At 40.1% G+C, this 13,419-nt stretch overlaps 1 protein-coding gene across 2 annotated transcripts; it reads right to left on the bottom strand.

Annotated features, from left to right (window-relative positions):
• Nucleotides 1-1,553: 1,553 nt before the first annotated feature.
• On the bottom strand, nt 1,554-13,410 carry LOC110525102 (arrestin domain-containing protein 3). Of its 2 annotated transcripts, XM_021605049.2 has the most exons (6): nt 12,731-13,410; nt 7,886-7,946; nt 6,863-7,013; nt 3,530-3,626; nt 3,045-3,301; nt 1,554-2,912 (listed from the first exon to the last, which is right to left on the bottom strand). In XM_021605049.2, the coding sequence occupies exons 1-6, from the start codon at nt 13,149-13,151 to the stop codon at nt 2,715-2,717; spliced, it is 1,185 nt and encodes a 394-aa protein (XP_021460724.2). In that variant the 5' UTR covers nt 13,152-13,410; the 3' UTR covers nt 1,554-2,714. The 2 variants fall into 2 exon arrangements, with proteins under 2 accessions (XP_021460724.2, XP_036835333.1); XM_036979438.1 differs by lacking the exons at nt 6,863-7,013; nt 7,886-7,946; nt 12,731-13,410 and having other exon boundaries at nt 3,530-3,969.
• Nucleotides 13,411-13,419: the final 9 nt, after the last annotated feature.

The following is a 13,419-nucleotide window of genomic DNA, read 5'->3' as shown; positions in this document are numbered from 1 at the left end:
TTTCCCTCTGGTTGCATATTTAACATGCTGATCGAAATTTGGTAAAACAGATTTAAGTTTCCCTGCACTAAAGTCTCCGGCCACTAGGAGTGCTACCTCTGGATGAGCATTTTCCTGTTTGCTTTTGGCGGAAGACAGCTCATTGTGCGGTCTTAGTGCCAGCATCAGTCTGTTGTGGTATGTAGACAGCTACGAAAAATACAGATGACAACTCTCTCGGTAGATAGTGTGGTCTAGTTTATCATGATATACTCTACCTCAGGCGAGCAAAACCTCAAGACTTCCTTAGATATCGTGCACCAGCTGTTGTTTACAAATATACATAGTCTGCCCACCTTGTCTTATCAGACGCCGCTGTTCTATCCTGCCGATACAGCGTATAACCAGCCAGTTGTATGTTGATAATGTCGTTGTTCAGCCACAATAAGATATTACAGTTTTTAATGTCCCGTGGGTAGTTTAATATACCTCGTAGGTTGTACATTTTATTTTCCAATGATTGCATGTTAGCTAGTAGAACGGAAGGCTGTGGGGATTTATTAGATCGCCTACGAATTCTCAGAAGGCAGCCCGACCTCCATCCTCTTTTTTTTTGTCTTCTCTTCCCGCAAATGGTGGGGATTTGGTCCTGTTGCTGGGAAAGCAGTATGTCCTTCATGTGAATTCTACGGGGAGATATTAATTTATTAATGAAGCAGGTGACTGATGTGGTAAACTCCTCAATGCCTTCAGATGAATCCTGAAACATATTCCAATCTGTGCCAACAACAGTCCCGTAGCTTAGCGTCCACTTCATAGGAATCAAACCACTTCCGTATTGAGCACATCACTGGTAAATCCTGTTTTTACTTGTAAACTGGAATTAAGAGTATGGAGTTATGGTCAGATTTGCCAAATGGCGGGCGAGAGAGAGTTTTGTATGCATCTCTGTGTGTAGAGTAGAGGTGATCTAGAGTTTTTTTTCGCCTTAGTTGCAAGAGACATGCTGGTATAAATGCATGGTTAGCCTTCCAAAATCAGAGTAAACCTGTTTAAATCTGACATCAGCAGTTGCTTCTTTGGTAGAACTCACAAATGAAATTCATATTGCCTCTAAGTAATGCTCATGTAACAATGTTGCTTGCCCCAGTCTGGGCTCGAGGGGGATTGCTTTGTACCCATTCAGCAGCACTTCCTATTACGCCCAATCCATATTAGACCTGAACCAGCATGCATACACATCCAACCTCATTCAGGTTTTAATTTCCACCACTTTTGGGCTACTTTCTACAATTGATGTCACCAGGCTTTCTGAAGCCTGGTTCTCGATGAGGCTACATTGATATACAGACATTTCCCTCAAATATCCCTGATTTGTATGCGATGTAGCCTTTTCCCCCTGATTTTTGAATAGGTGATTACATCTCTGTGTAGCCTATACTTTATCCTGCACATTTGTTTTCCATAAATTAAATCATTGTGTTTGCACATGAGTCTTCAGTGGTTAATCCTAGCTTTTCTGTACTGTTTGGGGATACTGCTGATCATTGGACATGGTAATAAATTATATTTTATTTGTATAGTGCTTTTTATTATTTTCTAAGGCAACATGCACACATTTCAAATCAAGGCAGGTAAATTAGCAATACGTATAGATGCTAAATAATAATATAATATGCCATTTAGCAGAAGCTGTCATCCAAAGCAACGTACAGTCATGCATGCATATACAAAAAAAGACCAATAAAAGTGAAGGAGGAAATGGTTAGACAATACAATAATCAATTCTAATTCTTCTGAAATTCTTCACCCTTCATCTCCCTTTATCCAGGAGAATATCAATAGAATTTGCTCAATTCCTCACGTCATCTCCTCTGTCCTCTCTTCCCCTCTTTTTGAAAAAGGTCAAAGGTAATCGAGGCAAGGGGGAGGAAACTTGAAAACAAATACGCTGGTATGAAATTAGACTTTTAATATATACGCTCACTGGCCAGTTTATTAAGTACACCAGACAGGCATTGTGGCATTCAGTTACTGTTCGATCGTTAGAATGGACAAAACAAGTGACGTATGCGACTTTGAGCGTGGTATCAACATCGGTGCGCCGGATCCAATATCGAAGAAATGGCCACCCTCCTGGGCTTTTTCCACACGACAGTGTCTAGGGTTTACCAACAATGGTGCGACAAACAAAAAACATTCAGTCAGCTGCAGTCCTGTGGGTGAAAACAGCTCGTTGATGAGAGATCGAAGGAGAATGGCAAGAATCGTGCAAGCTAACAGATGGGCCACAAACAGACAAACAAATGAGCAACGGTTCAACGCCACAGCGTATTTAAACATTGTTGCTGATACGGTGCATCCATTCAGGCTGTTCTGAAGGCAAAGGGGGGGTCCAACCCAGTACTAGATGGGTGTTTTATAGATAAAATTATAGGTAGCATATTGTATTTAAAGGTACATGCTTTTCTCTGACAAAACAACAACGGATTCAAAGGGGGTGTGGTGCATTTCAAACCTCTTCCATGTAGTACTCTGGTAGGATACATCTCAATATCCTTGGCCAGAGAGGAGGCTATCAAGGAGAGGATCAAACTCCTCTGTTCCCTTATTAACGAATTGACCCTCTTCTATATATGGCGACCCCTTATCGGCCTCTGGGGCATGGAAGAGAGTAGGATGGAGGAGTTGAGTAGAGAACAGACTTTTGCGCCCAATTGAGAATCTCCATGCCTTTACAATTTTCTATAGAAATTTGACGAGGAAGCAAACATTTCGTAGGGGGGTGGTAGCTCAGATGCAGTTGGGACTTGTGACTCAAAACCAAAACTGGAGTAAGGTGGGGGTTCCTGTCCAAGAGTTTGAGTTGCAGTAAGAACAACGATAGGTAGCTTGATCTCAGGGTCTATGGCCAGTTTAACATCAAGAATGACCTGCAAGAATAGAAACGCAACAAGTGTTACAAAAGGTTTGTTTGAATAATTGGAAACATAAAATATAGTTGTTAATTTGGTGTCTGGAGCTTTGCAGTTCAGATTCATCCTATCACATATGTAGGTAGCTACCTTCAATCGGTACTCTAATTTGAGTATAGGACAGTTGAAGATGGTGGCAGGGAGTTGTGGAGGGATGGTCAAAACTTGGGTCACCGTCTGCCGAGTGCCAGCAGGGACCCGATCGCCCTTCTCTTTCAAGATGTTGTGGGTGTGAACTTTCCTCTTTTTCTGGGCGTAGAAACACTGCTTTTCGTACAGGTAGTATTTTGGGGTCACTGGGCGAGTTGAGTTGTTGACAATAATTGCCCTGACTTTCAGAGCCTCTCCTGTAAAAATATATTTAAAACCCGAATGAGGATGGATGTGTATATGCTGGATCAGGTCCAGTATGGATGCAGTGGAGTGGGAAGTGCTGCTGGATGGGTACGACACAGTTCCGCTCAAAAACAAAACTTATTTGGTTAGCAGAGATCTGACTTGAGTATTTTTCACCCCAGTTTATTTGAGACAGGTGGTAAAGTTTGTTTTATCTACAGGCCAATATGAATCATTACCTTGCTGGTATCCCTGTCTCTCAATGTGAATGCTCGCAGAGATTTTTCCAGATGCAAAGAACATAACATCCTTATCCTTGGTCCCATGCTGAGGTTTCTGAAAAAATGTGATACACAGCAGTCAAATGAAGTTATATCTGGATCCATGTCAGATTGGGGAGCAAGATTTCTTTAGTGACAAAAAATGAATGTGCTATAGAATGTGTTTCCTGTCTGACCTAAATAACTTGTTTGTATATGTACAGTGCTGTCGGAAAGTATTCAGACCCCTTTACTTTTACCATTTTTTGTTTACATTACAGCCTTATTCTAAAATTGCTGAAAAAAGTAATAGATTTAATCAATCTACAAACAATACCCCATAACGACAAAGTGAAAAGTTTTTGAAATGTTTGCACATTTATTTAAAAAAACAAACATAAATACATTATTTACATAAGTATTCAGACCTTTGCTATGAGACTCAAGATTGCGCTCAGGTGCATCCTGTTTCCATTGATCATCCTTGAGATGTTTCTACAACTTGATTGCAGTCCACCTGTGGTAAATTCAATTGATTGGACATAATCTGGAGAGGTACACACCTGACTATTTAACGTCCCACAGTTGACAGTGCATGTCAGAGCAAAAACCAAGGTCAAAGAGAATTGTCGATAGAGCTCCGAGACAGGATTGTGTCAAGGCACAGATCTGGGGAAGGGTACCAAAACATTTATGCAGCATTGAAGGTCCCCAAGAACACAATGGCCTCCATCATTATTAAATGGAAGAAGTTTGGAACCACTAAGACCCATCCTAGAGCTGGCCACCCGGCTTACTGAGCAATCGGGGGAGAAGAGCCTTGGTCAGGGAGGTGACCAAGAACCCGATGGTCACTGACAGAGTTTCTCTGTGGAGATGGGAGAACCTTCCAGAAGGAAAACAATCTCTGCATCTCTCCAGGCTTTTATGGTAGAGTGGCCAGACGGAAGCCACTCCTCAGTAAAAGGCAAATGACAGCCCGCTTGGAATTTGCCAAAAGGCACCTAAAGATAGAAATCCAGGTATGCAGAAATACAGTTATTTCCAAAGGGTTCACATACTTTTTCTTGCCACTGTATGTAAATGTCATATTTCAGGTTTTTATTTATTATAAATTAGCAAAAATGTCTAAACCTGCTTTTGATTTGTCATTATGGGATATTGAGTGTTGATTGATGAGGGGGAAAAAACAATTTAATCCATTTTAGAATAAGGCTGTAGCATAACAAAATGTGGAGGAAGTGAAGAGGTCTGAATACTTTCCGAATGCACTGTATACTGATCTGTAAGTACAGTGCCTTGCGAAAGTATTCGGCCCCCTTGAACTTTGCGACCTTTTGCCACATTTCAGGCTTCAAACATAAAGATATAAAACTGTATTTTTTTGTGAATCAACAACAAGTGGGACACAATCATGAAGTGGAACGGCATTTATTGGATATTTCAAACTTTTTTAACAAATCAAAAACTGAAAAATTGGGCGTGCAAAATTATTCAGCCCCTTTACTTTCAGTGCAGCAAACTCTCTCCAGAAGTTCAGTGAGGATCTCTGAATGATCCAATGTTGACCTAAATGACTAATGATGATAAATACAATCCACCTGTGTGTAATCAAGTCTCCGTATAAATGCACCTGCACTGTGATAGTCTCAGAGGTCCATTAAAAGCGCAGAGAGCATCATGAAGAACAAGGAACACATCAGGCAGGTCCGAGATACTGTTGTGAAGAAGTTTAAAGCCGGATTTGGATACAAAAATATTTCCCAAGCTTTAAACATCCCAAGGAGCACTGTGCAAGCGATAATATTGAAATTGAAGGAGTATCAGACCACTGCAAATCTACCAAGACCTGGCCGTCCCTCTAAACTTTCAGCTCATACAAGGAGAAGACTGATCAGAGATGCAGCCAAGAGGCCCATGATCACTCTAGATGAACTGCAGAGATCTACAGCTGAGGTGGGAGACTCTGTCCATAGGACAACAATCAGTTGTATATTGCACAAATCTGGCCTTTATGGAAGAGTGGCAAGAAGAAAGCCATTTCTTAAAGATATCCACAAAAAGTGTCGTTTAAAGTTTGCCACAAGCCACCTGGGAGACACACCAAACATGTGGAAGAAGGTGCTTTGGTCAGATGAAACCAAAATTGAACTTTTTGGCAACAATGCAAAACGTTATGTTTGGCGTAAAAGCAACACAGCTGAACACACCATCCCCACTGTCAAACATGGTGGGGGCAGCATCATGGTTTGGGCCTGCTTTTCTTCAGCAGGGACAGGGAAGATGGTTAAAATTGATGGGAAGATGGATGGAGCTAAATACAGGACCATTCTGGAAGAAAACCTGATGGAGTCTGCAAAAGACCTGAGACTGGGATGGAGATTTGTCTTCCAACAAGACAATGATCCAAAACATAAAGCAAAATCTACAATGGAATGGTTCAAAAATAAACATATCCAGGTGTTAGAATGGCCAAGTCAAAGTCCAGACTTGAATCCAATCGAGAATCTGTGGAAAGAACTGAAAACTGCTGTTCACAAATGCTCTCCATCCAACCTCACTGAGCTCGAGCTGTTTTGCAAGGAGGAATGGGAAAAAATTTCAGTCTCTCGATGTGCAAAACTGATAGAGACATACCCCAAGCGACTTACAGCTGTAATTGCAGCAAAAGGTGGCGCTACAAGGTATTAACTTAAGGGGGCTGAATAATTTTGCACGCCCAATTTTTCAGTTTTTAATTTGTTAAAAAAGTTTGAAATATCCAATAAATGCCGTTCCACTTCATGATTGTGTCCCACTTGTTGTTGATTCTTCACAAAAAAATACAGTTTTATATCTTTATGTTTGAAGCCTGAAATGTGGCAAAAGGTCGCAAAGTTCAAGGGGGCCGAATACTTTCGCAAGGCACTGTATTTGATGTATGGAATTGACTGCTGATACTGTAGGTAGACCTAGAGTATAAGTCTCTGTTTTTCAAAGTATTTGTCAAATAATTACTTTTATATTATTCTTGCTAAAAATGCATGTAGTTTGGTCCTTGAGCTGTTGTTGTCCATTCATGTTCTGTATTATTTCATGTTTTGAGTGTACACCAGGAAGAGTAGCTGCTGCCTGCGTGAGCAACAACTAATGGGGATCCTAATAAATAAAGACAGGGCCAGGAGTTTTTCTAGACCATGTGACCAGGAAATTATCGCTTGACTTGATCAATGTCAGTTGTGGGTGTAAAAAAAAACACGTGACAGGCAGGAATGTGTGATAACTAAACTCTGGGCACTAGTAGTGACATTATAGCCAAATACGGGTCCTTACCATTAGATATGGGATCATAGACCGGTCTGCCTTTGAGACAAAGGGGAAATCAGTCTTGGCTTTGGTGTCAAACCTCATTGACCTGGTCAACTTAGCCTCTAATGAGTAGAGGATTTGACCACATTTACCCTGGAAAGAGGATGGCATGTCCCTGAGGAAAACAGGATAACATCATAGGACCACGAATCCATCACATTTGTCTAGTGAAATTGAAACAAAATGTCCCATTCCTATCCATAACCATGATTAAAAAGAAATCTCTAGTTAATTACTATTGTATTTATCTCATATACTCTTTCTGAAGCTAATATCTCTGGTTTACTTAATACTATGTTCCTGCACTGCTATGATTTGTTTATGTAGATGGACATCATGCATATGAGTGATGCCTAGTCTCGCATGGCTAGCCTTCCAAAATCAGAGTAGGCCTATTTGAATCTGACACCAGCAGTTGCTTCTTTGGTAAAACTCACAAATTAAAATCATATTGCAACAAAGTAATGTTTGTGTAACAATGTTGCTTCCATCTCTCTGCTTGGCCCAATCTTGATTCGAAACAGAGACCCTCACATAAACTACTATAACCCACAAAGCATTGTTACCTATCGCTGCACAAAAGCCGCAGCCCTTGCGGACTGCTAACTAGCGTGCACTGGTAATTAGCTAGCCATTTCATCCCCCTTTGAACCCCCCATTTTCCACAGCAACCCCGCAGCTGGGCAGAGCCCACCTGGGTGATCTGGGGCAAAACACCAAAGTGTCCATGTCCTTGCCCCAATCTCAGCTAGAAACCAGGGACCCTCTGAACACGTCGACAACTATCACCCATGAAGTATCGTTACCTATTGCTCTACAAAAGCCGGGGCCCTTGCGGAGAAAGGTTAACAACTACTTCAAGGTCTCAGAGTGGGTGGCTTCACCAATTGGGTGACGTCACCGATTGAAAACTACTCATGTGCACCACTAACTAGCTAGCCATTTCACATCGGTTACATTCACAACATTAAAAAGTTTAATACTTACTCGTCAGGAATTTGGAAAGAGAAAGGATACACATGTCTTCCTGTAGTTAGAACATTGGTGCCTGAGAGTATGGGGAAATGGAAATAGAATTTAGATACACTGAACAATGTTGACCATGTAGTCTCTCCCAACATCTGTTATCAAAAGTAACTGGGCTGTTTATGGGCATTCTGCGATTGGTACGTCCATTTTGGGACTTTGCGTGACCTGATTGAACTGGCTCTTCACACTCCCCCAGAACACCTATCATGTGCATTAAACAACCGTATAATGCTCTGTGCATGTGTTTCTTAACACACAAACTTTCGGGAAAATCCTTACCCACTTTTTCTGCTCCCTCCCCCTAACTTCACATTGCTCCCTTTAGGCTATTCACCTTTTTTAAACCCTAGTCTAATCAATGACATGTTGTACAGTCTGTGCCTCATATCTCTGAACAATTGGTCCGGACCGGACCAAATCTGATCCAATCATAGGCTTCTATGTTTGGGTCAAATCAAGGCCAGTTCGGACTTGACTAATAATCAATGTCTGTGAATGTTGAAATCAAGGCCGGTCCAGACCTAAAATCAACACCTGTGGGCTTTGAAATCAGGAGTGTTCATTCAAAATTGGAAGAGCATGAGCTATGTTACTTTAAATGTAAAGTTCAAGGGCCATCCATGCATAGGGCGATAACTAATGCTAACTATAATAAACTATAAATTGAACATAAGCTATAAACGTTGGCGAGCATCCACACTAGAGGACAGTTTATCGTTTCTCTTTCTACAGTAGCCTTTACCTATCAACTGATCAACCCATTCTATTGCACATTATATAAGGTGTTTACAGACTATTCAGCGCTTTCAGGGTGTGTACACAAATAATACACAAATGCACATGTAATAAAAAATTATATATAGAAACACATGTAGATGTTAAAAAGACATTGAAAAGACATCATGTTCATTTTCAGTTTAAGGGGAAAGTAAAAAAATATATATTTTATGAGATTGTATTTTTATAGACATGGGAAAATACCTATTTTTGCGGACCTTGAAAACACGACTCTACCAGACATTGAGAAGTTGCTTTGTCTGACATTGAAGTCACATGAATCATTTTTCCATAAAGAAAGCATTATGTCACGTTTAAATATTCAAATAAAATAGCAAAGACAAGCAAAATGGAGGTTAACCAATCATAGATGTCTATTTTTGGGCCAAATCAAGGCCGTTCTGTACCAGATCAAAAATCTACATATGCAGACGTTGAAATCAAGGCCAGAGCGGATGGACCAAATTTCAACCAATAACTGAAGTCCATTGACATTGTGCATCCGTCGATGCTTACTGGAGCAATTAAAAAACAAATGCAATTTGCAAATCAATTTCTCAGCATGTCAATGTTGATCATTAGCCTACATGCGTCTTTGCTCAAGTAATTTCCATTTTTCAAATGGTTGTCAATTCATTAGAATCTTAGCCCATCAGTGTATCAATTTACCAATGTGATCACCATTGCACATTCTCTCTCTCCTTTCAAATTCTCCACAAGTTATTTTGGCTGCTGTATTTTACATTCAGCAAGTGAGAAATTGCTTTCATCTCTCTTTGAATATTCTTAGTTCAATTTTTTTTGAAGAATTGTCCATAAAAGCTATGTAGTCTATGTAGTCTAGCTTTTCCTGGGGCTCCTCAAAAACTATTGGGGAGAGAGGCCAAGAGAACAATAAACATGCATATTAGCCTAATGCTGAATTGAGTGTATTACCAGTGTTATGAAAGACAGAGACCAGAACTTTCTGCCAGAGTTGACCAATGTCAAGTGGCTACGCGATGTTGCAAGCACTTGAGTTAAATGTGTTGTCGGCATTTAACTAGTCCCTTCCCACTATGAAAAAACTGGTTGAATCAACGTTGTTTTCACATCATTTCAACAACAAAAAATCAATGCGATGACATTGAATCAACATGGAAAACTGATTGGATATTTAAAAGGTCATCAACGTAAGGGAATTTAGCATTTTTTTTAAACCGAAATCAAATTACATTAGATGGCTTGTTGATTTCACGTTGAACTCACGTTAGTTGAAAACTCAACCAAATGTAAGTGTTTTTTAAGAAAGGAATGCCCAGCCAGCGGTCCCAGTTGATTGGTGTTTAATCTGACGATAGACACAAGGAAGCACATTAGGCTGTAGACTCGTCTGCTAGCATGGAAACAACCGTGAATTAGCAGGGAGCCAATGCAACCGCCACAATTAGAGCTAGCTAACTCGCTCCCACAGCAATAACATCCAATAGCACATCCCTGGATGCCCCCAATATCCAACAGGAACCATACACACACACATACGGTGCATTCGGAAAGTATTCAGATGCCTTGACTTTTTCCACGTTGTTACGTTACAGCCTCATTCTAGAATGTATTACATATTTGTTTTCCCTTTTCAATCTACCCACAATACCCCATAATGACAAAGTGAAAACTGGGTTTTAGACATTTTTGCATAATTAGAACAAATTAAAAAAGAAATACATGATTTTCATTAGAATTCAGACCCTTTGCTATGAGACTCAAAATTGGGCTCAGGTGCATCCTGTTTCCATGGATGAGCCTTGAGATGTTTCTACAACTTGATTGGAGTTCACCTGTGGTTAATTCAATTGATTGGACATTATTTGGAAAGGCTCACACTTGTCTATATAGGGTCCCACAGTTGACATTGCACCGTTGACATTGAACCTTCCAGAAGGACAACCATCTCAGTAGCACTCCACCAATCAGGCCTTAATTGTAGAGTGTCCAGACAGAAGCCACTCCCCAGTAAAAGGCACATGACAGCCCGCTTGGAGTTTGCCAATAGGCACCTAAAGACCCTTAGAACATGAGAAACAAGATTCTCTGGTCTGATGAAATCAAGCTTGAACTCTGGCCTGAATGCCAAGCGTCATGTCTGAAGGAAGCCTGGCAACATCCCTACGGTGAAGAATGGTGGTGGCAGCATCATGCAGTGGGGATATTTTTCAGCGCCAGTGACTGGGAGACTAGTCAGGATCAAGGGAAAGATTAACGGAGAAAATAAAAGTAAAGTCTCTGAATGTCCTTCAGTGGCCCAGCCAGATCCCGGACTTGAACCCGATCAAATATCTCTGGAGACCTGAAAATAGCTGTGATGCTCCCCTTCCAACCTGACAACGCTTGAGAGGATCTGCAGAGAAGAATGGGAGAAAGTCCCCAAATATAGGTGTACCAATCTTGTAAATTAGCAAAAATGTATAAAAACCTGCTTATCCATTGTGGGGTATTGTGCGTAGGTTGCTGAGTTTTTTATTTTATTTAATACATTTTAGATTAAGGTTGTAACGTAACAAAATGTGGAAAAAGTCAAGGGGTCTGAATACTTTCCAAAGGCACTATATACATATACAGTACCAGTCAAAATTTGACACACCTACTCATTCCAGGGTTTTTCTATATTTGTACTATTTTCTACATTGTAGAATAATAGTGAAGACATCAACACTATGAAATAACACATATGGAGTCATGTAGTAACCAAAAACAAATAAAAATACATTTTACTTTGGAGATTCTTCAGTAGCCATCCTTTGCCTTAATGACAGCTTTGCGCACTTGGCATATATTTTTTTATATTTTTTATTAACCTTTTATTTAACTAGGCAAGTCAGTTAAGAACAAATTCTTATTTACAATGATGGCCTACCAAAAGGCAAATTACCCACTGTGGGGACGGGGGCTGGGATTAAAATATATATATATATATATATATATATAAATATAGGACAAAAGACACATCACGACAAGAGAGACAACAACACTACATAAAGAGAGACATATAAAAATAGAATACCGTCTTTCAGAACGTGACCTACCGCTTGCATAGAATTATCAGACGATCACAGAAATAAGAATGAATATGAGGTGCTATCTTGAATCCTTGGGACGTCCATTCCCTAAACCATTTTACATTGACTTCAATGGGGTAGGAATGTCCCAAGGATCCCGGATAGCACAGATCATGAATAAAACGGGCGTCTCCATTCAATTAAATGATGGCATAATGGCTGGACTGGCTGCCATTGCGAGTGTACCATAGGTGCAAAGCAGGAAGTATAAGCAGGAAGTGTACCCATCAGTCTGTGCCATCGAGGTGTGATTTCTTGAATCAACACAAATAATAATTTAAAAAAATACATTCCATTGCATGAGCCACATTTGTAGTATGGATGTGGGCAAAACCGTGAGCACCTGTGGCCCCTTATGAGGAGTTCAGATTTTTTGTAGCCCCCAACCCAGTTAAAGTTGCCCATCCCTGAGCTAAACCTATTGCAGAGAATTTACTTGTCACAATGCAAGAAAATGAAATTACTTGAAAGCCAGCTAGTGGGCGAGATTAAATGACAGTTCCCTGTCCCCCTTACACATAGTTTGAAAATATCCAAAGTTTGAAAACTCCAAATAGCCTAACCAACCACTGGGAGGCATCCACATGGTCCTAAAGCACACTGGTGCCTCTTTGGATCACATTCCAATGATAAAACTGTGTGGGGGGGGGCATGTCCCCCCCGTCCCCAGTGAAAGTTGTGCCCCTGGTTAAAACGAAGTTTGATATCATGGATGATCAGTTCTTGCATTCAGAGCTCTATGAATTTGAGTGTCGTTTAGCTTACATTTCTCCACCCCCACCTTCCCTCAACTTTACCCAAACAGCATATATTTATTATTGTTTGAACAGCAGATTTACCCTTTTCTACCTTTTCTCCAAAATGTCTTACTCATCTTTATGATGGCTGATAAGCAATGCATACATTAAGAAAATAAGTTTGGATACTTTACCATTCCCTTCCTGCAGTACACACTGCTCAATTGAAAAATATTCATATTTGGCACGGTATGTTTCGTCCAGGTATAATCCATAATCTTCCTCCCACAAAACATGAGCTTTTCCTTTAGCCTTGATAGAAAGACATTTAATCTTTGTTTCAGCTGAAACTACCAAAATAATTCTCCCTGTGATAGTATCTCCCCTTGAAAATACATATGGCTCATTTTCCGCATCATATTTGATGGTAAAGATTTGGATTGTCATTCTGGTCCACGAAATGAAGCGTAACCAACACAGAAAGAAAAACAAATGTTGGTAGGGTTCACAACAGTCTTTAATATAACATAGTAAGGGAGGAGGTCTGTATTTACAAAAGGCGGGGACAATAAGTAGGCCTACGCCCACAATATTTGCAATGTCATCATTAAACATCTGAGTCACGTCTGATTAATCTTCCAATACTTGTGACAGCATAACTCTGATTCTTCTCCATCAAATAAAAAGTTATAAAGGCCTATATAAGGTTTATGTATGCATAGGGTGTGGTATTTAGTTGGTGTTCCTGGTTTTATGTATCTCATCATAAAAAAAATGGACCAGTAGCCTATTATCATCGTGGACGTTCCTGCTATTTATTTCACTGTACTTATTTGGAAATTGCCATTTTTACTATTATTATATATATATATATATATATATA

Source organism: Oncorhynchus mykiss, chromosome 6 (assembly GCF_013265735.2).
Source record: "Oncorhynchus mykiss isolate Arlee chromosome 6, USDA_OmykA_1.1, whole genome shotgun sequence".
Classification (NCBI taxonomy): Eukaryota; Metazoa; Chordata; class Actinopteri; order Salmoniformes; family Salmonidae; genus Oncorhynchus; species Oncorhynchus mykiss.
This window is presented reverse-complemented; position numbering and strand designations above follow the sequence as displayed.